Source organism: Heteronotia binoei, chromosome 6 (assembly GCF_032191835.1).
Source record: "Heteronotia binoei isolate CCM8104 ecotype False Entrance Well chromosome 6, APGP_CSIRO_Hbin_v1, whole genome shotgun sequence".
Taxonomy (NCBI): Eukaryota; Metazoa; Chordata; class Lepidosauria; order Squamata; family Gekkonidae; genus Heteronotia; species Heteronotia binoei.
In genome coordinates this window covers 63,339,593-63,364,032 of record NC_083228.1, presented here as the reverse complement: position 1 = coordinate 63,364,032, position 24,440 = coordinate 63,339,593, and the positions used below count along the sequence as shown (strand labels likewise).

Below are 24,440 nucleotides of genomic sequence, written 5' to 3'. Positions count from 1 at the left end.
TTGACACAATACATCAGTCCAGACCAGTGAAGGTAAGTGAAACTCGAATAACTTGTCCCTAATACAATAGATCTGAATGATAGCCAACTCCTAAATATCATGCATTTTCCAAAACAATTACAGTCCCATCACATCTAAAGAGCATATGAGTGCTTATGTGTACATGCTGGTAAGGAATGACTCTTCAGAGCCTCCAGTCAGAATATCTTAGGGCAAGGTGCATCCACCAAGAAAGTACAGATGTAACAGCGGTGATTCTTGAATCTTGGTTTAAGAAATCAGGATCTACTTATGAGATCAGAAGCTCCCTCCCGCCATCCTTCACTGTTGCCCCTAACTATGGTTCATTGTTATAGGTACATCAGTATTAATGTGATGACCCTAAAAAATGTTCTTGGTTTCAGTGCCTGACTAGAAACAGTATGCTCACATCAGCTGAGAAGAAAGGAACGTGGGCCAGAGCAGAGCGCACAGTCCTGTTCTCCATGTTGTAACTATGTTAAAATTAAGACTTGCAATGCTTTGACCAGCTCATAGAATTAAAAGCCACAGCACAGCTACCCTTACTTTCCACATCAAGGATATTCTCTCTTTGAAGCCAAAGTCTGCCAGAGTTCACAGTAGGATAATTACTCAAGATTAGCAACAGTAATTGAAGGTAACCCAAATGTTTTGTTAGATGTGGTGATTATTAAGTAGCAAGGTTTTAACTATTTGAGTTAGATTTGCAGCAGACAATATTTCCTGTAACTGTGGGATTCAGTTTCATTTAAAATTAGCACCTTAAGAATTTAAACAAAGCTGCCTGGGAATTCTTCACACCCCAGCCTAATGATAAAGCCTGCTGCAGCTGGGAAACCTCTCTGTAATCACAAAGATGCCCTGGAAGATACAGACTTGAATATAGCTCACCCCAGGGCGCCAACATTTGACTTCTCTTGTCTTAGAAGCATAAAAAAAGATTAAAGATCTTGGCTATTGATTCTGATACTGAGAGACTTGAGTCTACACACAGTTCCACATTTGTGAATAAGGAAAGGTATATGTTAAAACTCAAGGGCGATCACATCTGTGTCCCAAAGATATCAGGAAGATGAAGGGGTAAAATGGAGACATGGCTACAAGTGAAATGAGTGGAATAGCCTGTTTCACCTTACAAAATTAATGCATCCAAAGAGTCCCAGGAAACTGGGGTGAGGCCACGGTTTATTTAAACAGCTTTACATGCAGAAGGCCTCAGGCTCATTCCCTGGCACAATCAGTTAAAAAAGATCACATATCAGGTGATATGAACACAGGTACCCTGGATAGGTGCTGCCAGTCAGAGTGGATAACACTGACTTTCATAAATGATCTGATTCAGTATAAGGCAACTTCATATGACATCTGTTGTGCTTCTGGAAGGAGAGGGGAGAAACAGATGCTGCAATGGCAGTTATGAAGTCTCTTGCAGAGGAACTAGAGCAATTCCAGAAAGCCATGAGAAATATCAAATGAATATCCTCCTTTAAGCTTTCATACCGTTTATTTCTTGTTCCATCAGTAGATTCAAGTTAGTTTAGTGGCTGATTGCTGCTGGTTATTAAACAATGTTATTTACAAAGGTTGCATTTAGTTTCACAGATGCCAAGAGACTAGCAGCTTTGCTCCTTTCCTTTGTTTCCACTGCAGTATGGGGTACTTTTAGACCATAGCTTCTCAGAATCTTCTGGTAAACATTATAGGTTCTCAGAACGCCTGCCTTTATGTCACACTATCTTCAAAGGCAAACAGATGGGTTCAAATGAAGGTAATATTTGTGGTGAAAGCAGAACCAGATCTTCAGTGGCTTGTGATGTATGTACTAGTCACACAACTGAACTACAATATCCACATTACAACAGCAACAGATACTCAGTCAACTGGCAAGAATTTTACTAGCCTGTGTACATATTACATTTCTCTTTTGCTTGTTATACCCGGAACCAATGGTTTTGTTCACCATTAAGCTGCAGCAAGTCAGCCACCATGTCCAGACTAATACACAAAAAGCAATGGAGATGCTCCCACCAAAATATTCTGTAGCCTCTCTCTTTCAGTACAGGGACAGACAACAAGTGAGGGAACAAGCTGAATTTGAGGTGTGTCATAAAAGTAGCACAAATGCTCTTTGCTGCACAGGAAATGACAGCTGATATAACCAAACCAGCTGCTACACAGGGTGGCAATGTAATGCTAGTTCCATCACCCCTTCTCTGTTGCAAAGCATCCTGGGGAACAAACACTTTATAGTACAGAAAAGGGAGAGAAGGAAGCACTGAAGTCTTCTACCAATTGGTTTTTTTCTTCCTTACAGAATTCCAGGCTCATTTTCATGCAGTAAATGTAGATTTGGAACACTGGAGGGGATAGAATGCAGCCGTTAGAAGAATAAAACACTTTTATCCATTTGCTGTTCCACCAAGCGCTCTCTCCCAAGAGCAGTTTTCAAAAGTGAGTCAACCACTGGACTAAAGTGATACTCAGCACTGGATTAAAGGTACGTATCGTTTGGCACTAAATGGCAAAGATGGAAAAATTGAACTTTAGGCAAGACTATGAATGTGTGTACTCACCCTAAGTTATTTTTGGCACAGACCCCAATATTGTATTAATTGAGACTACACTCTGTCCATGTACAGGAGCCCATTTGCAAACTCACAGCTGGCAGAAAGGGAAGGGACTGGTGGGAGGGAAAGCCATATCTTGCTCCTAGCACTGAATACACCAGCTGTTGGTTATGCTAATGCAACTGGCCTAAGTAGGACAATGGCTGTTAATTCACATCCTGATGGGACAGAGACTACTTACAGCCTTTGGGGGAAGGGGAGAAAGATCCAAGTGATTCTCAGGTGGGATAATTTAAAAAAAATATATTCTAATTCATTTGTATCCCACCTTTCCCCAAAATGGCTTGCATCATTCTCCTCCCCTCCATTTTATCTTCACAACAACCCTTGTATTATTATTATTATTATTAATTTCACTTATATCCCGCCCTCCCCCACCTTGGCAGGCTCAGGGCGGCTAACAACAATCCAAGGTAGATTAGGCTGAGAGAATGCGACTGGCCCAAGGTCACCCAGCGAGCTTCACCCACTGAGATTCCATGACACCAGTGGGATTTGAATCTGGGTCTCCCAGATACTAGTCCGATTCACAGGACATGAGGAAGGAACCACTTTTCTAGTTAGGGCAGCTCTATAGATTGGCTTAATCCACAATAGGCTAAACTGTTACCAAGAGACTCCATCTTGTCTACAAGGCAGGGGACAAAAGAGAGGAATCTCAATGTAGAGATCCAAGGAAATAACAAATTCTAAACTACTGCAACTTCAAGTTGAGCTAGCCTGTCCTAAATCAGGCATCTTTTGGGGAGTACCTAGTGAAGGAAGATACAGTTATGTGCTTTCATCTTTTCTTTCTTTCCCTGAACAGAATGCCTATATTTTTAATTCATTTCTTAAGCTTTGTTATATATTGAACACTAAGTCTGATCACTGGAAACTCACCATGCCTATTTGGTCTTGCTATCTAAATACGGAGGTTCTCTATCTAGGTCGGGGTGGCTCAGGAAGGGAGATCCCTTTACCAGCTCTTGACGGGGTGCCATTGATACCGGCCCCAAAGGCCAAGAGCTTGGGAGTGCTTCTGGAGTCCTCTCTGACAATGGAGGCCGAAGTTGCAGCCACTACCAAATCCGCCTTTTTCCATCTTCAGCAGGCTCAGCAGTTGGTCCCTTTCCTGGAACATGACGACTTAGCAATGGTAATCCATGCCACAGTCACTTCGAGAATAGATCACTGTAATGTTCTCTTCATGGGGCTACTGTTGATCCTGACTCGGAAACTACAGCTAGTACAGAATGCGGCAGCACAGCTGTTAATTGGGCTCCCTCAATGGGAGCACATTCAGCCAGTGCTGAAAGAACTGCACTGGCTACCTATTGTGCTTCAAGTCCGTTTCAAGATGTTGGTACTGACCTTCACAGTCCTATATGATTGGGAGCCTGTCTATCTTTGGGACCACCTTTCTCTGCATGTTCTCCAGAAAGCATTGCGTTCAGGGACGCAACATCTATTGTCCATCCCTGGACCAAGGGCGGCAAGGCTGTGCTCTACACGAACCAGGGCCTTCTCAGTGGCAGCACCTGAAATGTGGAATGCCCTCCCGGAGGCCATAAAGGCCTTGTCCAACCTCTCTCAATTCTGCAGGGCCTGGAAATCCAAGTTATTTCAGCAGGTCTTTGGTAACTAAACCAGGAGAGGACCGCCACCCTACACTATTGAGAAATTGCGATCACTATTGGCTCACTGTTAGTAAAGGACAATCCCGCCTAGGTTGTTGCTGAACAGCATTAAAAATGGTTTTTTTTTAAATGTTTTAATTGCATTTATTGTTTGAAGTAATTGAACTGATTGTTAGCTGCCCTGAGTCCGCTTGCGGAGAGGGCGGGAAAGAAACTTAAGGAAATAATAGCAAAGACGCAATAACAGCAACTGGATAGGCCTCCTAAATGGCAGTTTAAGTATGGAGTGTTAGACATATGGCTGCATCTGGCAGGAGATGCTCCTAAGAGTCATTGGTGGCAGTCAGTGGTTACCCAGGTTGTAACTGGAACCCTTGGGAAACAAGGGAAAGTGCATGTCACTAAGTGGAGATTTGATGAGGCTGCAGGTTCTTCAAACCTACCAGAGGTCCAATCTGAAGGATCAAAGAAGGGCTTTCAAGTACAGCCCTTCTCAGAATATTCTCTCACTATTAAATATGGATTGTCATGGAGGATGAGAAATCACTGAGCAAGAATTGCCTGGTATTACCTTATAATACTTTGGATCCAGATTTTTAAATGCATGATCTTGGAAAACCATACACCTATTTGTGAATCGAACTTGTAATGCTTGCATCATCACATGTAAAATGATTTCTCAACCTCTTAAGCTGAAAAGGTTTCAGGAGCCATCAGTGTTTGTCCAAGATAGCATATCACCCACAACACATCACTATAGTTACCCAGCACACAGAGCTAACACAATAACAGACAAGAGAGAAATGCCCAGTATAAAGACCTCTACAGTGACAAGCATTTAGTACTCACTTCTTTATTGTGTGCTCTTGCTGTAGATATTTATCTTGCATGTATTTTTCAAACACAGCCAATGCAGCCTCGCTCTTGCAGACTCCATTTGGAGGCTTATGATCGCTCAATAAATCTGTCGATAGTAGTTCAGACTCTATCTCTTCTAGCAATGCCTCCTGAGAGGAAGTAGTTTGTATAGTTGAAATAAGGTTCTTGGTACAATCTGTGTCATAGAGGCTATCTGAACAGATCCTGTCAGACCTTTTTATATGATCATACTCTCTGAGCTCATGTAATATGTCTATTAGGGACTGATTTGTGCTATCCCTTTTGGAAAATGGTTGTTCACAGTCTGTAGCAGGTAAGCAGTCTGCTTTCTTGGATCCTTCTATTTGTATTTCAAAGGATTCAGCTTGACAATCTCCTCCTCCATTGACTTCTGGTATAAACTGTGTATCAACACTGCTCCCATTTCCACTTGCATCTGTAGCTGCTGAACTGGGATTCAATATCCTCTGTTTATCATCTGTTCTCAAAGTGATTTGATCAGCTCCAGTGCATGGAATGTGCAGACAGTCACCAGTTTCAAGAGTTTTGACAGCTTCCTCAATACTTAATGCACCTTGTTCTTCTGCTAAATTCTCTTCCATCTTTCCATGCACAATCTGGAAAGAAAATTTTAGCTTATTAAGTGCAAGTCTTCAAAACCAGGGTTTATAATAACCTTTATAAACTTCTGCAAATTTGAGTAATACATAATCAGCATGGGTTAGCTCAGGAAATTTAACTCCATGAGGTCTAATGATCAGTACTCAGGCACATCATTATGCAATGATGCTTTATGTTATTTCAAAGCTCAGAATTATGCCATACATCTTTCTTTCATATACCATGCCTTCCTCACAGGACTGCAAATACCCAGGTTAAGAAATATATGGTATGAATGAAGATATAAAAAGCATGTTTTGTGAACAGGAAGCAGGGCTACCAATCTGCATATTGCAAGGTAAATGAAAGCTTTAATGGATTAATCAACTGAAGGATTAATCACAGATTAAAATTTAGAGTCTGCCCCTCCCATCTGCCCTGATTAATCAGTGAGACTGTCAACAAGCAGAGTCTGACTTGGGACTCTTAAATAACCTGCCACTGTGCAGTCTCTGTCCTCCCTGCACCAAATATGATGAAAAATAAAGATTATTTTACCTACAATTTCTAGCTAAAGCAAGTGATGTTTGACTTTTAAGGCAGGAGTGTCAAACGTCTGTTCCATGGGCCTGATCCAGCCCCCAGAGCTCCAATCAGGCCCACCAGCAACTGGCTGTCTTCTGCTTCCTTCTCATTTGCCTGCTTCCTTCAGTCACCATTTTTTATTTCTCTCCTGTGATACGGCAACTAAGCAAAGCAGCCTCTCACTCTTTTCCCTCTTCCCAAAGGGAGGAGGAGGGAGGAGAAGGGAGGAGGAGTCTCAGCCAATGAAGGAGCTTGGCTCTGTAGCTCTGCTGTCTGATTGCCCAGCAGAGCTACGGAGCCAAGCCTCTCTTCCTTCTTTGGGCTGAGGTTCCTTTCTCCTCCTTGTCCCCTGGGGAAGGAGGGAAAGAGGGAGAACTTCCTTTGTTCAGTTCCCTCGATCCCATGGAAGAGATACAAAGAAAGATGATTTAAGACCACCAACGTTTTAGTCAAGGTATGAGTTTTTGCCTTGCTATAGAGAGATAGAATGTGTGTGTGTTGTTGGGCTTGTTATGGGTGCAACTAAGTTTGCCTCCCCCTTTATTCATGCTCCTACGAAGCATGTGAACTGTTTAGAAGAGGAATAACAAGAAGCCAAGATTAGACTGAGATTAGGCTCTACACCTATGGAACCAGCTCCCGGAGGAAGTGCGGGCCCTGCGGAGCCTTGAACAGTTCCGCAGGGCCTGCAAGACCCTCCTCTTTAGGATGGCCTTTACCTGACTGAATGATTGATGGACTCGTCTTAAGTGATTCCGCCATCATACATACTTGCATCTAATAGAATAGCACCAGAAATGTTAATTTTAAATTGGAATGTTTTATGTTGAATGTTGGTTATAAAATTGTTATATAACTTATTGTATAGATTGATTATGTTGTTAGCTGCCCTGAGCCTGCTTCGGCGAGGAGGGCGGGATATAAATAAAAAATGTTATTATTATTAGTGTGTATATGGATCAAGTTTACCCAGAACGCTTCCTTTGATTTTTCTTTCACATTTTCCTTTGGTTGATTGGGGATTTTGAACTTAAGACTTCCCAGATAGTAGGCTGATACTGACCACTATACATGGCTGTCTCTCTGTTCTTGCACTGCCTCACAGGGGTTGTAGTAATTTCTCTGGGGAAGACTATAGTTTTGTAGACAAACACATAGCCCTCAGTTTGTGTCATGGTGCCTTTACATGTACATATTCTTGACCAGCACATGAAGCAACTTATGTACAAAAGCTCCAAATACTCAGCCATTTCATATTTTCCTCTGGGTTTTAGGATTAAATCATTGATCATGAGATTTCTGCAATGAATACCAATAAATCAAAAATAGGTTTGCAACTTACAGATGCACACCTGAACAACACCTGAACAGCATACTCAAGGCTGCTACAGCTCAGACATTGTCTTCAGTTTTTGATGCAATAATTAAGAGCGAGAGGGGCCAGTTATTGGAGACTGTTAAAACAAAATATTGCAAGCTTGCCAATATTTTAAGCATGTTTTATTTTAACTAAAAAAAATAATTGTGCTTGTCTAGTGCTTTATAAAGTTTATATCTCCTCCACCTGGCATTACGTTTTATAACACAAATGGCCCAGCCTGACAAGGTCTCATTTATGTAATCTCCATCCTTTATAACAAATGAGTTCGACACCTCTGTTTTAAGGTATAACTACTGTGTCTTTTCTTCCAACTATGAATCATAGGCAATTGAAGCAGACTATTCGCAGTTGAGAGTAATTAATCTTTTGCAAAACTGATGATCATTTAATTTATTTTTAAAACCATTGTTGGACTTTGATTTAGGTATGAAACTCTTCCAAAGCACTTTCTCTCTCTCCTCCTCCAAATCAAAGTTCAAAAATGTGTTGTAGCCTTCATCTTCAACTGAAATAAAACCTATGCAGCGTTAATGCATTTGCTCATTATTAATCCCTTGGTACCTTAGCCTTTCCATTGCTATACTGGCACAGACAATCACCGATCTGATGAAAATAATTAAAGGTGGAAACCAGGATGGATGTTCTCGCAGTATGATTGAGGTCTGCCATCTCCACATCACAGATATCTGGTGACTCTAATTAGTAGCATGATTTTTTAAAAAAACCTTTTATTGCTGCATATCAATGGAAATTTTCTTGAGTTTGTACAGGATACTAAAGACCTATTACATTGCACAAAACTATGGCTCTACTTTCTCAAAACAGTTTCTAGGTAAGTAAAATTTTTACAGGGAAAACTCCCTTATAAATTCTGCATGTTATTATGAATAAAGAAGATGATGATATTGGATTTATATCCCGCCCTCCGAAGAGTCTCAGAGCGGCTCACAATCTCCTTTACCTTCCTCCCCCACAACAGACACTCTGTGAGGTGGGTGGGGCTGGTGATGGCTCTCACAGCAGCTGCCCTTTCAAGGACAATTCTCTGCCAGAGCTATGGCTGACCCAAGGCCATGCTAGCAGGTGCAAGTGGAGGAGTGGGGAATCAAACCCGGTTCTCCCAGATAAGAGTCTGCACACTTAACCACTACACCAAACTGGCTCTCCTATTATAGTGACAACACTATAATGATGCAGATTATCATCATTTTTATTAAGCTCTTTTACATGATAAACAATACCCTAGACACATCTGTGTTTTAAATCAAAACATCAAGGGCCACTGAACACACAACAAAGAGATCCTCTCTGCTAGGATGTCTTGAGGCCTAGAGAGCAAAGCAAACAGGATGTTCCACAGCCAGCACTACTTTTTTATAAGGACAAAAAGAGAATCATTCATGGGCTTTCCTGGAACCAAATAAAAGTGTACACATCAAATGCTCTGCATTACATTTAGTTAAATGGCAGGAAATGAATCAATCATTTTTGAATAGCGAACTAGTGTTTTACAATAGATCATAGCTCTATGATACTAAAACAGGGTCACAAAGCAACTAAAGGAGCCAAGTTAAATGACATCCAGTGCATTTCCTGGGAATATGCCCTATCAAAAAGACCTGAGTAGGATTCTGAATAGACCAGTGTAGGATTGCCTTCATAGTATACTAAATTATAAGCCCTATGTGGAGTATTCCTACTTTTGATAGATGCAGGAGCCATGTCCAGCTATTAGACGAACAAACAGAAATCACCTATAGTGGCTGAGAGAGCAAAGGCTGCACTGGAGGACCTCCTTTGCATATTGTAGCTGTCCACTTGGGACCATTAAGTTCAAGTGTTCCCTTTCAAACTGGACAGCAATAGACTCCAAATATGATTTTAAATATATTATCATACTGTCTTTTAGAGGACAAAACAAAACTTTCTTTTAAAAGCACTGGGCATGCTTTCTTAAAAGATACTGCAAAGGTTCAAAATACTGATCTATCTCTGAACATTTATTAGAAAAGCAAAACAAGTATGAATGGGATCTAAAGTAGAGAAAACAAAAAGATATTACAGAGCAGGTACAACTAATATATTGATAACAAGAGGAAAAACATGAAAGTGAAGCTGGGACACCACCATATCATTCTGCTCATATTTTATTAGGTATTGGATAAGATTAGGCATAGTTTTTAATTTCAAAAATATTTTATTACTGAAATGGTCTACTGAAGATGAAGTAGTAAAATCTCAAATGATAAAGTGGGCAATTAATGTAAATAAAGAAATACAGATGGAATCTTGGGAATACTTATGGAAGAACTCTATGAAGATTTCGACTTGTTACAATATTAAAGAAAATTGTTTTAAAATGTTATATAGATGGTATATGACTTCAAAAAATGGCAAAAATGAACAAGATGTCAGACAGGTGCTGGAAATGTAAAAAGCATGAGGGTTCTTTCTACCATATGTGGTGGACGTGTGAAAAAGCAAAACAGTTTTGGCAGATGATTCAACAAGAGATTATAAAAATATTGGGATATGACTTTAAGAGACTTCCAGAGACTTTTTTTACTGGGATTACAAATGGAGAAGTTTCCAAAGCAAGATAGAACTTTAATTTGGTACTTGCTTTCAGCTGCTAGGCCATTATATGCGCAGTTATGGAAACAAGATAAAACACCAGAAAAAAGGGATTGGATTGTTAAAGTTATGTCATGGAGTGAAATGGACAAACTTACAAGAGTCCAACAGCACAGTAACAGAGAGTGAGTTGCTGGAATGCAACAGGCATTTATTGGTTGAATGCCTGCAACATCATCAGTTAATATAATTCACATTTTCTGAGATCCTACTATCTCTTTCTGAGACCTAGTGTGGTACAGTGATTAGAGTATTCTACTAGGATTAAGGGGAGTAAAAAAAGTAGAAGGGTTCATATTCGCCTCTGCCTGGAAGCCTCTGGTCAGTCATTCTTTCTCCACCTAACTGAATTGTGGTTGTGAGGGTAAAATAGGGAGGAAAGAACCATATATGCCACCCTGAGCTCCTTAGATTAACAACAAGATATAGAAAATATAATCCTATCAAGCCTGCTCTGTCTTGTCAGATAAAATCACAGATTCTCTAACTCCCCTCCCACTTTTGATATGCCATTAATATGGGGATGACACTCAGTTCTATCTTGTCCTTCAAGCAGATCCCAGGGAGGTTGTGAACAGGGTTTCCTGCCTGAAGGCAGTTTTAGGATGGGTGACGGCTAATGAGCTGAAATTCATCCTGACAAAACAGAGGTACTACTGGTGGGGAGAAATTTTGATCCAGGAATTGGGATACCGCCCCCCCCCCCCCCAAAAAAAATAGCAGGTATGTAGCTTGAGGGTGCTGCTGGACTTCCAATAAGACCAATAAGTGGCAGTGGTGGCCAGGGGTTCCTTTCACCAAATTTGGCTGCTGAGCCAGCTGAGTACCTTCCCAGGCAGAATAGCTATTACACTGTGATGTATGCCCTGATAACATCTAAAATGGATTACAGCAATGTGCTCTATGTGGGACTGCCCCTGAAGACTATCCTGAATTTACAGTCAGTACACAATGTTGTGGCTAGAATGCTGACTATAGTGTCTTGTTCCATGTACACTGACTTCAAATTTGCTTCAGGGCTTAATTCAAGGCACTCATATTGACCTTTAAAGTCCTGTTCTGCTTGAAGCCAGCATACCTTAAGGGCCACCTACTCTATTATGAACCTATCTGACCTCTCTGGTGGCCCTGGTTTGGGTGCTCCTGCCACCTGAAGCTAAACACATGGCAACCTGAGAGAGCCAAAAACTACAGAATCCCCTCCTCAGATATATTAGTTTCCTTTTATCATTGTCTTCCACCAGCAAGTGAAGACTGTTCTTGTGTCAGACAAGACATTCCCTCACTAATTCTCATAGGCCCAGTTTGTACATTTATGTTTTAATTAAGTGTTTAAAGTATTCTAGAAATATTTTTCTCTATTTTATACAATATTTCAATGTTTTGAGCGTTTGCTGCCTTATGGACCTCTAAGTTATGTGAAAAGGTGGCATAAAAGTTTTAAGTAAATAAAAATATAACACAATAAGTGTTAATACCTGAGAAAGTACACTCAGAAATGTCCTCATTCAAGCCCTGACCTGGATATCCCTGGCAAGCCAGATCTCGGAAACTAAGCAGGGCCGACTCCGGCAAGTACTTATTTATTTATTTATTTATTACTTCGCATTTATATCCCGCCCTCTCCGCAAGCGGACTCAGGGCGGCTCACAACATTATAAAAACAATCAATCCAATAAAACATATAAAACCATAATTTACATATATCAACTTTAAAACCATTCTATAGCGCTATTTCAGTCCAGTATAGGCGGAGTGACTTCTCGACTATGATCGCCAGCATACTTGGAAGGAAGACCTCTAAGGACTACCAGGGGCAGAATGCAGAGGCAGGCAATACAAGCCACATTTCTGAAAAACGTTCAAGCCCCACTAGATGTCACCAGAAGTCACCATGACTTCCAGGGAAGCAAGCACGCACGCGCACAAAAACACTTTGAAAAAAAGAAAGAAAAAGAAATGTCCTCATTCAGTTAACAGAAATCCTGAAAAAGACAACTCATAAACAGCTTCATTTTGACTATAAAGATGAAAAATGTGAAATTAAGTGTTTAAAAGACAAAATCATTTATATCAAATGGTATGGTGGTTTCCATGAGTCCAATATCTTTTCCACTGTTTCATGATATAATTCCTTATCGGTCTTTTCTTTACCAGAGTCTCATAAGAACTGCCTTGGCCTGCACTTTGGTCAAGATTCAGCTACAGATCATCTCCAAGGTAAAGTTCCATGAAGAAAGCTGTTTAATTACTTGTCTGAGTCCAACATAAGGTAATGGTTAACAAAATGGATTAACACCAAGAGCAAGCCAGCTAAGTGTATTATAACAAACAGTCTTTTTTACAAGGGAAAAATAAATCTTGTGTAACCAAGCACAAAACCAAAAATTTCCTAGAGTTTGAAATGGAGAAACTCACTTTTAAAAGATTAAAAATGAAACATTCAAGTCAGATTTCACAGCAATCCTGAAGATTAAGCACTGACTAAAAAGAGAAGTACTGCTGAGCACTCTGAACATCCTCACAGTCAATTTTAGCACTAGAAAACAGGGAAAATTTCTCCACAACATCTTACAGAGGTCTAAAAAGACAACACACATCGATGCCCTCTCCTACTGGAAGAGGATGACATCAGTCATTCCTCAGCAACACAGAGCATTTTTTGCAAGTTAGTGAATTTAGCAGGGTTCCCCTAGTGGGTCACCTCACCCGCTGATACCTTTCCTGGCATGTATTACTAATTACTGTTTTAATTTTGATGTAATCACAGTCATTACTAAATAACTACAGCCATGGCAATGACAAGGATGGAACGTATGAGAGAAAATACAAGCAAACTACTCCCTCCCCTCAAAAAAAGAAAGGAATGAAAAGGGAACTTAATTATATCAGGCATTTCTACCATATATATTTCCCATTTAAAATGGTCTTTGCATAAGAAACATTTGTACACATCTATTCCCTGATCATCACAATCTGCTTTATCTTCATCATTCATGATCATCACAGTTTTGGTCCTTATTACTAATTAGGTTTTTTCCATAATTTGGTCTTGTCTGTAAAAGTCTCTAAAATTCCAGTCCTATACAGAGTTAATCTAAACCAACTGAAATCAATGAGCAATTCTTCACAGGATTGTACTGTTAAAAACTGTCACCTCTTAACTAACACAGTAATAACTACATTTCTGTGAAATGTTACAGGACTCAGTCCCATGTTCCATTTCACTTCTATTTTCTATGGAAAAATTCTAAGGAAAATCAGCTTTGAAGTCATTGCCGGGAGAAAAAAATTGTAATATTAGCAGCTTAGAAAACCAAGCAACAGGCACAACATATACTAACAGCTGTTTAACAGCAATGGAAATGGAATGTAATACTAACCAAACCTAATGTTCTTTAAGTGGGATTATCCTTGACAACAGTTCAGAAACCTAAGCAGGTGAAAAATGTTTTCTGTGTTCTACAGATGCAAATGCTATCTGATGGATGGGCTGTGCATCTGCACTATCTCTGGTTTCCAGACTTAACTAAAATGACTAAAAAGTATCTAAAGGACCCTAAATGGCCTGTACCTAACTCCAACACACAGCTTTCACCCTTATATTTTATCATAACCTTTAGGACTGACCTGCTTACTTTTACCATCTATATCGGGGTGTCAAATGTCCGTCCTGTGGGCCGGAGCGACCCATCCAGGGCTTTAATCAGGTCTTCAGGGCTCTTCCCCCCCTCCTCCCTCCTGTCCTCACCGTTTGAAGCTTCCAAGGCTGACAAAGTGCCCTGCTCTTTCAGTTCTCTGCCTTTTCTGCCTTGTTTTTGCAAACTGCAGCACAGACAAAGCTGCAAGGAAAATGTAAAATGGACTCTCCATCAAAGCTGCAGGAGGAATATCGAGTGGATTTTCCATTAAAGTCTCTGTGCCCAGATAGATAGGGCTCAGGGACTTTGATGGAAGATCCATTCCACATTTTCCTTGCAGCTTTGTCTGTGCTGCAATATGTTTAAATGGAGTAGAGCTAGTTTCACTTTTGCCATTCCTATATAGACAGCTGAAGCTCAGACTTCCTGGAGTTCTGTTCTTGCAAATCAAGGGCTGATGCTTTGAGCCAGCTTGTCTCTGCTCAATGGACCTGACCTAATGAGTACTCTACCTGGGAAACTACACAGCCAAAGGGGAGTATTATACTGGAAAGACATCTGAGTAGATTGGTAATGGCAGACAGGGGCGAGGCTGGGGAGGGTAAGTTTGCAATGCCATTTAATTGTTTTCTCAGGCTCAGAGTATTTTATATTTTTAGTTTCTGCTGTGATCCTTGTGCTTTTTCTTGATGTTTTATTTTAAAAATTGCATTGCCAAATCCTACTATTCCCCCACCTTTCCATTTTAAACAAAATATTCCAATAGTTTTAAGCATGTTTATATTTTAAGTTAAAAATAATATTTGTGTTTGTCTGTGTCCTTTATAAAGTGTATATCTCTGCTACCTCACATTACATTTATGATACACATGGCCCAGCCCCACAAATTTCCATTTGTGTCAGATCTGGCTCTCCTAACAAATGAGTTCAACACCCCTGATATGGTAAGTCAGAAATGCACAGATATGTCTAAGGTTGCCACTATGGCTACCCCTCATCCGTCAAACTTCGTCCTTAGAAATTTGTTAACAGTTTAGTCTCAGTATCTTCCATAAACTATGAAAGTAATTTTGTTCACTGACTTTTGGTGATCAGGGATGGGGTGAGACATGGATTATTAACTATAACTGGGATTTTATGATGAGCATACTTGCCACCTAAGGTCTGGGGTGGTGTGTAGGTTATTAATGGAAGTGTCAATAAATACTATTGATACCAAGTCAGATAATAAACAGAAGCCATAGGAAATAGGGGACATGGTAGAAAAACTGAAGAACAAATGCATTATCAGAAACCATTCTGACCTTCTATCTACATATTTTCCAATCAGCTCTATTTCTTTTGAGATTTATGACTCAGAGCTGAAGTCCTGTTTATTGCTGAAACAGCACAGTAAGGAGGTAGCATACGGGTGAAATTCTAAAATAAATAATAAGCACAAAGAGTTTGCTCACTAAATTGTTACATTCAATGCAGTCAATGAACAAAAAAAAGTGAAAATGCAGTTATTCTCCATCATGCAGTTCCCACACACATACTGAGAATTGCAACAATATACAAAACAAGTGGATTATAGCAGAACTTGTCAAACATACTAATATAAGCTAATATGTTTGGGACCCCCAACCTATTACCCACTGAACCTGTATTTCTAGCTGGATCCAGAGTCCATGTTGGCAGCAAGGCCACAATGCTAAATGCAAGGCCACTCCAGTCCCAGAGGTTCAACTTCATACACTGTATATAAATATATAAGACTGAACCTTAAAAGTAGCATCCTAAAATGGTAATTTTTTCTCTATCAGGTCCCAATCCCTACTGGGACTGGATTATTACTGTGTATGTACAAGTGGGACACCAACAAAGACTAGCAGGGGACACACCATTTTCCCATCCTCTGCTATTTCCTCTTTCCCTTCCCAGAAAACCCTCAAAGCCTTACTTTTTCCCTGCTTCCTTCTCTCCTTCCCACCCACCAGCCAACATATCTTCATCTGCCCCCTTGTCTTCAGCATTTCCTATTTCCCTGCCCCTGGCAGCCTCTACCTGGGAAAGCTATGTACCACAGGGGTGTCAAACATGTGGCCTGGGGACCGAATCAGCCCCCCGAAGGGGATCTCTCCCTGGAGAAAATAACTGCTTTGGAGGGTGGACTTTATGCAGGGGTGTCAAACATGCGGCACTGGGGCCGAATCAGGCCCCCAGAGGGCTCCTATCAGGCTCCTGAGCAACCGGCTGTCATCTGCTTCCTTCTCCCTCTTGCTTCCTTCCGCATCACAGCTTGCTTTGCCAGGCTTGCTCAATTGCACAGGAGCCACAGAGCAAAACCTCTGTTTTCTCCAATGGCTGAGGCTCCTCCCTTAGAGGGGAAGGCAGAGCTTGCTTTTCCAGGCTCTTTCCATTGCACTGCTGAGCTACTGAACCAAGCCTCTCTTCCTTCTATTCACTGAGGGTCCTCTTCCCCCAGTCCCCTGAGGAAGGAAGGAAAGAGACCAGAGCTTCCTTTGCCCAGTTCCCTGGATCTCATGGGAGAAATGCAAAGAAAGTACTTTTAAAACCAACAGATGCTAACGTTTTAAGCATGTTTTAAGGTGTTTTTTTAAAAAAATTAATTGTGTTTGTCTGTGTCCTTTATAAAGTTTGTATCTCTGCTACCTAATCTTAAACAGGTATACACACTGCCTGGCCCAACATGGCCTGGCCCAACCTGACATGGTCTTATTTATGTCAGATCCGGCCCTCATTGAGTTTGACACCCCTGAATATTGTACCAGTTGCACTGTGGCAACCACACCGTCGGGAAACTGAAAGGACTTGTGGGGGAAGCATGTTATTTTCCCCTGTATCTCCCTCCCCACACTATTTCCTCTTTCCCTTCTGTTGACAACTCCCATATTCTCACTTTCCCACCCACTAAACAACCTACTTTTTTTTTGCTCCCCTTATTTAGATATTTTGATATTTACTCATTTATACCTTGCCTTTCTCCACAATGAAGACCCAAACAGGGTACATAGTTCTCTCCTCCATTTTATGGTAGGCTAGGCTGCATGTGAGGCATCCTGCACAAGGCTAGGCTGCATGTGAGGCATCCTGCACAAGATCCTGCACAAGGCCACCCAGGGATCATTAGGTAAGACTGCCAGCCTCCAGGTGAGGCATCGAGATCTCCCAGAATTACAACTGATGTCTCAATGACAGGGATCAGTTCCCCTGCAGAAAATAGCTGCTTCGGAGGATGGGCCTTCTGCAGTCCATACAAATCCTGCCCACCCCACAGTCCACCCCCAAATCTCCAGGTATCTCCAAACCCAGATTTGGCAACCCTAGCACCATGGCAGAACAGGGATTCAAACCTGGGTCTCCCAAATCCTAGGCCTAAAAATCAACCACTGTACCACACTGATTTTTGTATAGTGGCTGCTATTGAAGAACAAGCAGCTGGGCCTGGATGAATCATGCAGGTCTTGTGGTGACAAGTAACTTCATAATTGCTGCCAGGGCTTGGTCCTGAATCCTGATGAGTCCTCCCTCAAAGGCTGAAACAGCACAGGAAAGGGCCCAGCCTGCCTCCCCTCCAGTCTTTTACTAACAGAATCCAAAGGACTGACAAGACTATCGAGACTGCCTAGCAGGGACAGAAAGAGAACAAAGTCTGAGTCTCTTGGTGCCTTTAAGATCAGCCCACACACAAACACACACAGAGTTCCTTCTTCAAAGCCAAGCCTCCCTTTTCTCCATTGACTGAGGAAGGGAAGGAAAGAGCAAGAGAGAACAGAGTCTGAGTTCTGTGGTTCCTTCAAGACCAACAAGCATAAGTTAAAAAAAAAGATTAGATTTCTCTATGCCTATCTGGTATTTTATTTTCTTTCAAAAAGACCCTAATTAGGAATCAGAGCTCTTGGATTGGATGCCATTGTTTAATGATGGGAAGTAGATGGCTAAGTATTTGAAAATATATTTATAGTACCATATGTTCCAATTCAACATGTCTCCTCTCCCACCTCAACTGGCTGCCTTTCTTCACTCCCCCTTTACTTTTTAAACTTTCATTATCATCATTAGTGCTTGAGCAGATTTTGCACAGTCTGAAATCAACACATTATTTCATATGGAGAGATGAAGAAAAAGAAACCTAACTGTACAGCTTGCAACCTTTATCACTGGATAACAGCAAGAGTCCAGTAGCACCTAACAAAATTTGTGGCAGCTTTTATGAGTCACTGCTCACTTCTTCAGATACAGTGAGTCCATTGTCCTTATACTGTGGAGAGTGGACTGATTTCAGATGCCAAATGACAATAGCGGACATTGGTAATGAGACAGGAAACTTAAGTCTCAATTCAATCCTAGAGAATGCATTGAGATTCATTATCAATTGCAATTCAGCGGTCTCTCTAAACTCCCTTTGAAACTTCTTTGTAAGAGAACTGCTACTCTTATGTCAGCAACTGAATGTCCTCGAAGGTTAAATATTCCACCACTGGTTTTTGAATATTGCGATTTTTAATGTCAGACTTCCATCATTTATTCTTTGCATCCTCCTGGATCGAAATAAGACCTAGGTTTCCTGTCTCATTACCAATGCTGGTATCTCCATGCCTACTACCCCTCTGCATATACACCTGATCCAATCAAGCCAGATATTGTCATTCACCTGCTATTGCCATTTGGGATCTGAAATTATCTTTATAAAGTTTATATCTCCAGTACTTCATGTTACATTTTATGGCACATTTGGCCCAGGCTGACAAAGTGACATTTATATCAGATCTGGTCCTAATAACAAATGAGTTTGACACCTCTGTCTTAAAGTATGCTGCTTATATAATTTTGGAAGGCTTTAAACCTCCCAATGTATTTTTTAGATTTTTCTGCAAGCCTGGGGCTTTCCTTCAGGTTTGCAGAAACACCTGTCTTGTCCATTCATGGCTCCAGTCTCTGAATTTAAGTATTCACAGATTTGGCCTTGTTGAAAATTAAAAATACAGGCTAAGCATATACAAAAACTAGCTTTGAATTCCAACAGAATGTTTCAGGTCATGGCACTGAACAGGTGGGTGAAGCAGGTATTGTAACTATCCCATTCTGTGAGACACAACAATGTTCAGTTGAGACAAAATCTACAAATATTTCTGTTCTACTTTTGAAGCAACCTGATTATTCTACCATTTCAGCTGTTAATGCTACTGGATTTAATATTTTACATATTACTGATTAGCTAACCCCCCTCTGTTTTTGTAAACTCCCTTGAAGGCCCCTTTTGCCTAGGATGTTTGGATGTAACATTTTAAATAAGCCAACTGGCTAATAACATATCATCTCGTACCATTTGGCCTTATTATCTCATCACTGGACAAAGCAAGCCTTTCTTCAAATACTACTTCTTTCGTTCACTTTCCCCACAACAATTACCAGGTGCATACATCAAAGCTACATTAACAACCACTTTATCTAAACTATGTGGGTACCATATACTCATACTTATTAACTTCTATCTACCCACACCAAAAGAAAATTAAAACAAACAGACAAAAAAGACACTCTATTTACAGTGGGCTCAGAGCTGCAAAAATCTGAAGCTACTAACTTTTAAGTTTGTAAAGTTAAATATACAGATTTTAGCCACATCACTAAGTCCAGGGAGACCCTTATGGCAGTATAAAAAAGATAAATTGTGGAAATGGCTTTGTGAACAAATAGCTTTCTGAGACTTGGGCTTTATAACTGTCTTTGTTGCACGATATACCAGCAGTGAGGCCTCCAGGTTGTCACACACAGAAGCCGGTAAAACTCTTTGTATATAGTTCTAAATCCAAGACAACCAAGATAACAGAGCCTGCATCCTATGCCCACTTACTTGAAAGAAAGATTCATTGCACCCACTGGGCTTTACTTCTGAGTAAATATATATAGGATCTGTCTGTAAATCATTGGCACATTATTGAAAAACTATTTGCTATGCAGTATCCAAGAGCTACCTACTGATAATAATCAAAAGTAGTGCCACTATACAGAGTAGGGAAATCATTTCTACTCTATACACTATACACTACAAACTGCAATTAACATTTCCCAACCAGAAAAACAGCAGAAATGAAAAGAGATAATGGAGAAATAGGAAAGGCACATATGCCAGAAAGTGGTAGAAAGCTGCTCAGTTAACACTTCAATCTTAACATAAAATCTTTACTAACCAGACAAGATTTGCAGCAAAACTGGTACCTGCATACCTGTACAAAGGCATTCCTAAAACGCTAACGAGCAAGAAAGGTGAGACTGTATTCTTTAGTCATTTTGTATGTGACCTTGAGGGCAAGGCATTCACCTCTGTTGTTGTACCTGTTTCACCAGGAAGTAAATTATGCTCACCTAATTCTCAAAGACAAACGTCAATCTTTTGTGACAGTCTGTTGAGGGGGGTGGGTGGATTGTATGTTGAGGTGGATTGAGGCATATCATCATTAAGGCATAGCACTGTCTACAAAATTACAAACTTGATGGTGAGAGGTGAAAGAAATGAGGAAAGGGGCAGAAACCCAATGAGAAGTTACCACATCTGGCACTGAAAATACAGAACTTTAAAAAAAAATGCATCCATAACAGAACACGTAGCGAAAGAAGCCATTATAACAAAATGCACTGAGCAAGATCAGCGTTTTCTGCCTAGTAACAGGTTCCCCTAACCTCTCTCTCAGCCTACTCTATCTATTAATCAACATTCCTCGAGGTTAAAATCACCAGACCCGTACCTTTTCCGAGTCAGGAAGCTCTTAGCAGTTTATCAGGAAGCTGGGAACCAGAGTATCAGTTGCAGTAGTAGCTACTCCCCATAGCTTACAGTGATATGAGAGAGCGAGAGACATCATTCTCCCTCTCCGGACTCCTGCAGCAACCCCCTAAGAGGAACCGAAAGCTGACACATCAACAAAGATGGCTGCCGCAGACACCACAGCAGCTTCAGCACGGAGGAGGAGCAGAGGCGGAGCTGGATCTTATTATCGGCCTACAAAAAAGTGGGGAGAGTGGGTTGGGTGACTCGCCAAGCAAGAGGAAGAAGCGAGTGGGACGGTTGCTGCCTCGCTCATCTTTGGATTGCGTTGCCCAGCAGTTCGAGTCACGAGCCCTAAAGCTCAGAAAGTGTTTTTAGAACTGCATTGTACATTTCATAAAGAAAAGGAAATGACCATTACCAGTTCAGGTGTGTAATGCAGACATGTGTAGCGTAGCTTGTATAATACACCTGCAACCCGATCGTAAGAACACGTATTGGGATGTGATTGTAAATGACATTGAAATCAACTGGATAGTGGCTTCAAATGACTTAGGGTTGAAAAAATGATGGAACGTACCTTATGCCTTTAAACTGTAAGAGACTTGCAGTGGCATACCTGTCATTTCGTCACTAGCCCTCCTCGAATTATACTGAGTGCTTTGTGGGCTATGCCGTGGATAAGGCAGCAATTTAAAAAAAAAAACAAATTGCACGTTTACTTCACTTTCGCTTTGAAATAAACAACTGCGACTTGTGAGGTGAAAGCTTGCAGCTCAACTCACGACCAGCGGCTCTAATCTCCTAAAGTTTGTCTGGTATAAATCCTGACTCTCCACACCCAGGTGGTACCCGAAGGAGGCAAACCCTCCCTCTGGTTTACTACGGCTCTTAGTCATGCGATGAACAATGATAGCTTTAGGGCTCGTGACTCGAACTGCTGGGCAACGCAATGCAAAGATGAGCGAGGCAGCAACCGTCCCACTCGCTTCTTCCTCTTGCTTGGCGAGTCACCCAACCCACTCTCCCCACTTTTTTGTAGGCCGATAATAAGATCCAGCTCCGCCTCTGCTCCTCCTCCGTGCTGAAGCTGCTGTGGTGTCTGCGGCAGCCATCTTTGTTGATGTGTCAGCTTTCGGTTCCTCTTAGGGGGTTGCTGCAGGAGTCCGGAGAGGGAGAATGATGTCTCTCGCTCTCTCATATCATTGTAAGTTATGGGGAGTAGCTACTACTGCAACTGATACTCTGGTTCCCAGCTTCCTGATAAACTGCTAAGAACTTCCTGACTCGGAAAAGGTACGGGTCTGGTGATTTTAACCTCGAGGAATGTTGATTAATAGATAGAGTAAGCTGAGAGAGAGGTTAGGGGAACCTGTTACTAGGCAGAAAACGCTGATCTTGCTCAGTGCATTTTGTTATAATGGCTTCTTTCGCTACGTGTTCTGTTATGGATGCTTTTTTTTTTTAAAGTTCTGTATTTTCAGTGCCAGATGTGGTAACTTCTCATTGGGTTTCTGCCCCTTTCCTCATTTCTTTCACCTCTCACCATCAAGTTTGTAATTTTGTAGACAGTGCTATGCCTTAATGATGATATGCCTCAATGCACCTCAACATACAATCCACCCACCCCCCTCAACAGACTGTCACAAAAGATTGACGTTTGTCTTTGAGAATTAGGTGGGCATAATTTACTTCCTGGTGAAACAGGTACAACAGAGGTGAATGTCTTGCCCTCAAGGTCACATACAAAATGACTAAAGAATACAGTCTCACCTTTCTTGCTCGTTAGCGTTTTAGGAATGCCTTTGTACAGGTATGCAGGTACCAGTTTTGCTGCAAATCTTGTCTGGTTAGTAAAGATTTTATGTTAAGATTGAAGTGTTAACTGAGCAGCTTTCTACCACTTTCTGGCTTATGTGCCTTTCCTGTTCTCCATTATCTCTTTTCATTTCTGCTGTTTTTTCTGGTTGGGAAATGTTAATTGCAGTTTGTAGTGCCTCAAAGTGTATAGAGTAGAAATGATTTCCCTACTCTGTATAGTGGCACTACTTTTGATTATTATCAGTAGCTCTTGGATACTGCATAGCAAATAGTTTTTCAATAATGTGGCCATGTTTTACAGACAGATTCTATATATATTTACTCAGAAGTAAAGCCCAGTGGGTGCAATGAATCTTTCTTTCAAGTAAGTGGGCATAGGATGCAGGCTCTGTTATCTTGGTTGTCTTGGATTTAGAACTATATACAAAGAATTTTACCGGCTTCTGTGTGTGACAACCTGGAGGCCTCACTGCTGGTATATTGTGCAACAAAGACAGTTATAAAGCCCAAGTCTCAGAAAGCTATTTGTTCACAAAGCCATTTCCACAATTTATCTTTTTTATACTGCCATAAGGGTCTCCCTGGACTTAGTGATGTGGCTAAAATCTGTATATTTAACTTTACAAACTTAAAAGTTAGTAGCTTCAGATTTTTGCAGCTCTGAGCCCACTGTAAATAGAGTGTCTTTTTTGTCTGTTTGTTTTAATTTTCTTTTGGTGTGGGTAGATAGAAGTTAATAAGTATGAGTATATGGTACCCACATAGTTTAGATAAAGTGGTTGTTAATGTAGCTTTGATGTATGCACCTGGTAATTGTTGTGGGGAAAGTGAACTAAAGAAGTAGTATTTGAAGAAAGGCTTGCTTTGTCCAGTGATGAGATAATAAGGCCAAATGGTATGAGATGATATGTTATTAGCCAGTTGGCTTATTTAAAATGTTACATCCAAACATCCTAGGCAAAAGGGGCCTTCAAGGGAGTTTACAAAAACAGAGGGGGGTTAGCTAATCAGTAATATGTAAAATATCAAATCCAGTAGCATTAACAGCTGAAATGGTAGAATAATCAGGTTGCTTCAAAAGTAGAACAGAAATATTTGTAGATTGTGTCTCAACTGAACATTGTTGTGTCTCACAGAATGGGATAGTTACAATACCTGCTTCACCCACCTGTTCAGTGCCATGACCTGAAACATTCTGTTGGAATTCAAAGCTAGTTTTTGTATATGCTTAGCCTGTATTTTTAATTTTCAACAAGGCCAAATCTGTGAATACTTAAATTAAGAGACTGGAGCCATGAATGGACAAGACAGGTGTTTCTGCAAACCTGAAGAAAAGCCCCAGGCTTGCAGAAAAATCTAAAAAGTACATGGGGAGGTTTAAAGCCTTCCAAAATTATATAAGCAGCACTTGTTACTTTAAGACAGAGGTGTCAAACTCATTTGTTATTAGGACCAGATCTGACATAAATGTCACTTTGACAGCCTGGGCCACATGTGCCATAAAATGTAACATGAGGTACTCGAGATATAAACTTTATAAAGATAATTTCAGATCCCAAATGGCAATAGCAGGTGAATGACAATATCTGGCTTGATTGGATCAGGTGTATATGTAGAGGGATAGTAGGCATGGAGATACCAGCATTGGTAATGAGACAGGAAACCTAGGTCTTATTTCGATCCAGGAGGATGCAAAGAATAAATGATGGAAGTCTGTCATTAAAAATCACAACATTCAAAAACCAGTGGTGGAATATTTAACCTTCGAGGACATTCAGTTGCTGACATAAGAGTAGCAGTTCTCTTACAAAGAAGTTTCAAAGGGAGTTTAGAAAGAGAGACCGCTGAATTGCAATTGAT

The 24,440-nt window shown here is 40.8% G+C and overlaps 2 protein-coding genes across 2 annotated transcripts in view; one reads left to right on the top strand and one right to left on the bottom strand.

Moving 5' to 3' along the window:
• Positions 1-21,776, bottom strand: part of CCDC186 (coiled-coil domain containing 186) — a 54,378-nt gene extending 32,602 nt beyond the window's left edge. Inside the window, exons 1-2 of the mRNA XM_060241602.1 lie at positions 20,740-21,776; positions 5,117-5,763 (exon numbers count right to left, since the gene is read on the bottom strand). Of these exons, the coding sequence (XP_060097585.1) occupies positions 5,117-5,748 (632 nt within the window). The 5' untranslated portion in view covers positions 5,749-5,763; positions 20,740-21,776. The remainder of the gene's footprint in view (positions 1-5,116; positions 5,764-20,739) is intronic.
• Positions 21,777-21,872: 96 nt separating this feature from the next.
• Positions 21,873-24,440, top strand: part of TDRD1 (tudor domain containing 1) — a 94,393-nt gene continuing 91,825 nt past the window's right edge. Inside the window, exon 1 of the mRNA XM_060242669.1 lies at positions 21,873-22,055. The gene's annotated coding sequence lies outside the window, so the exon portion shown is untranslated. The remainder of the gene's footprint in view (positions 22,056-24,440) is intronic.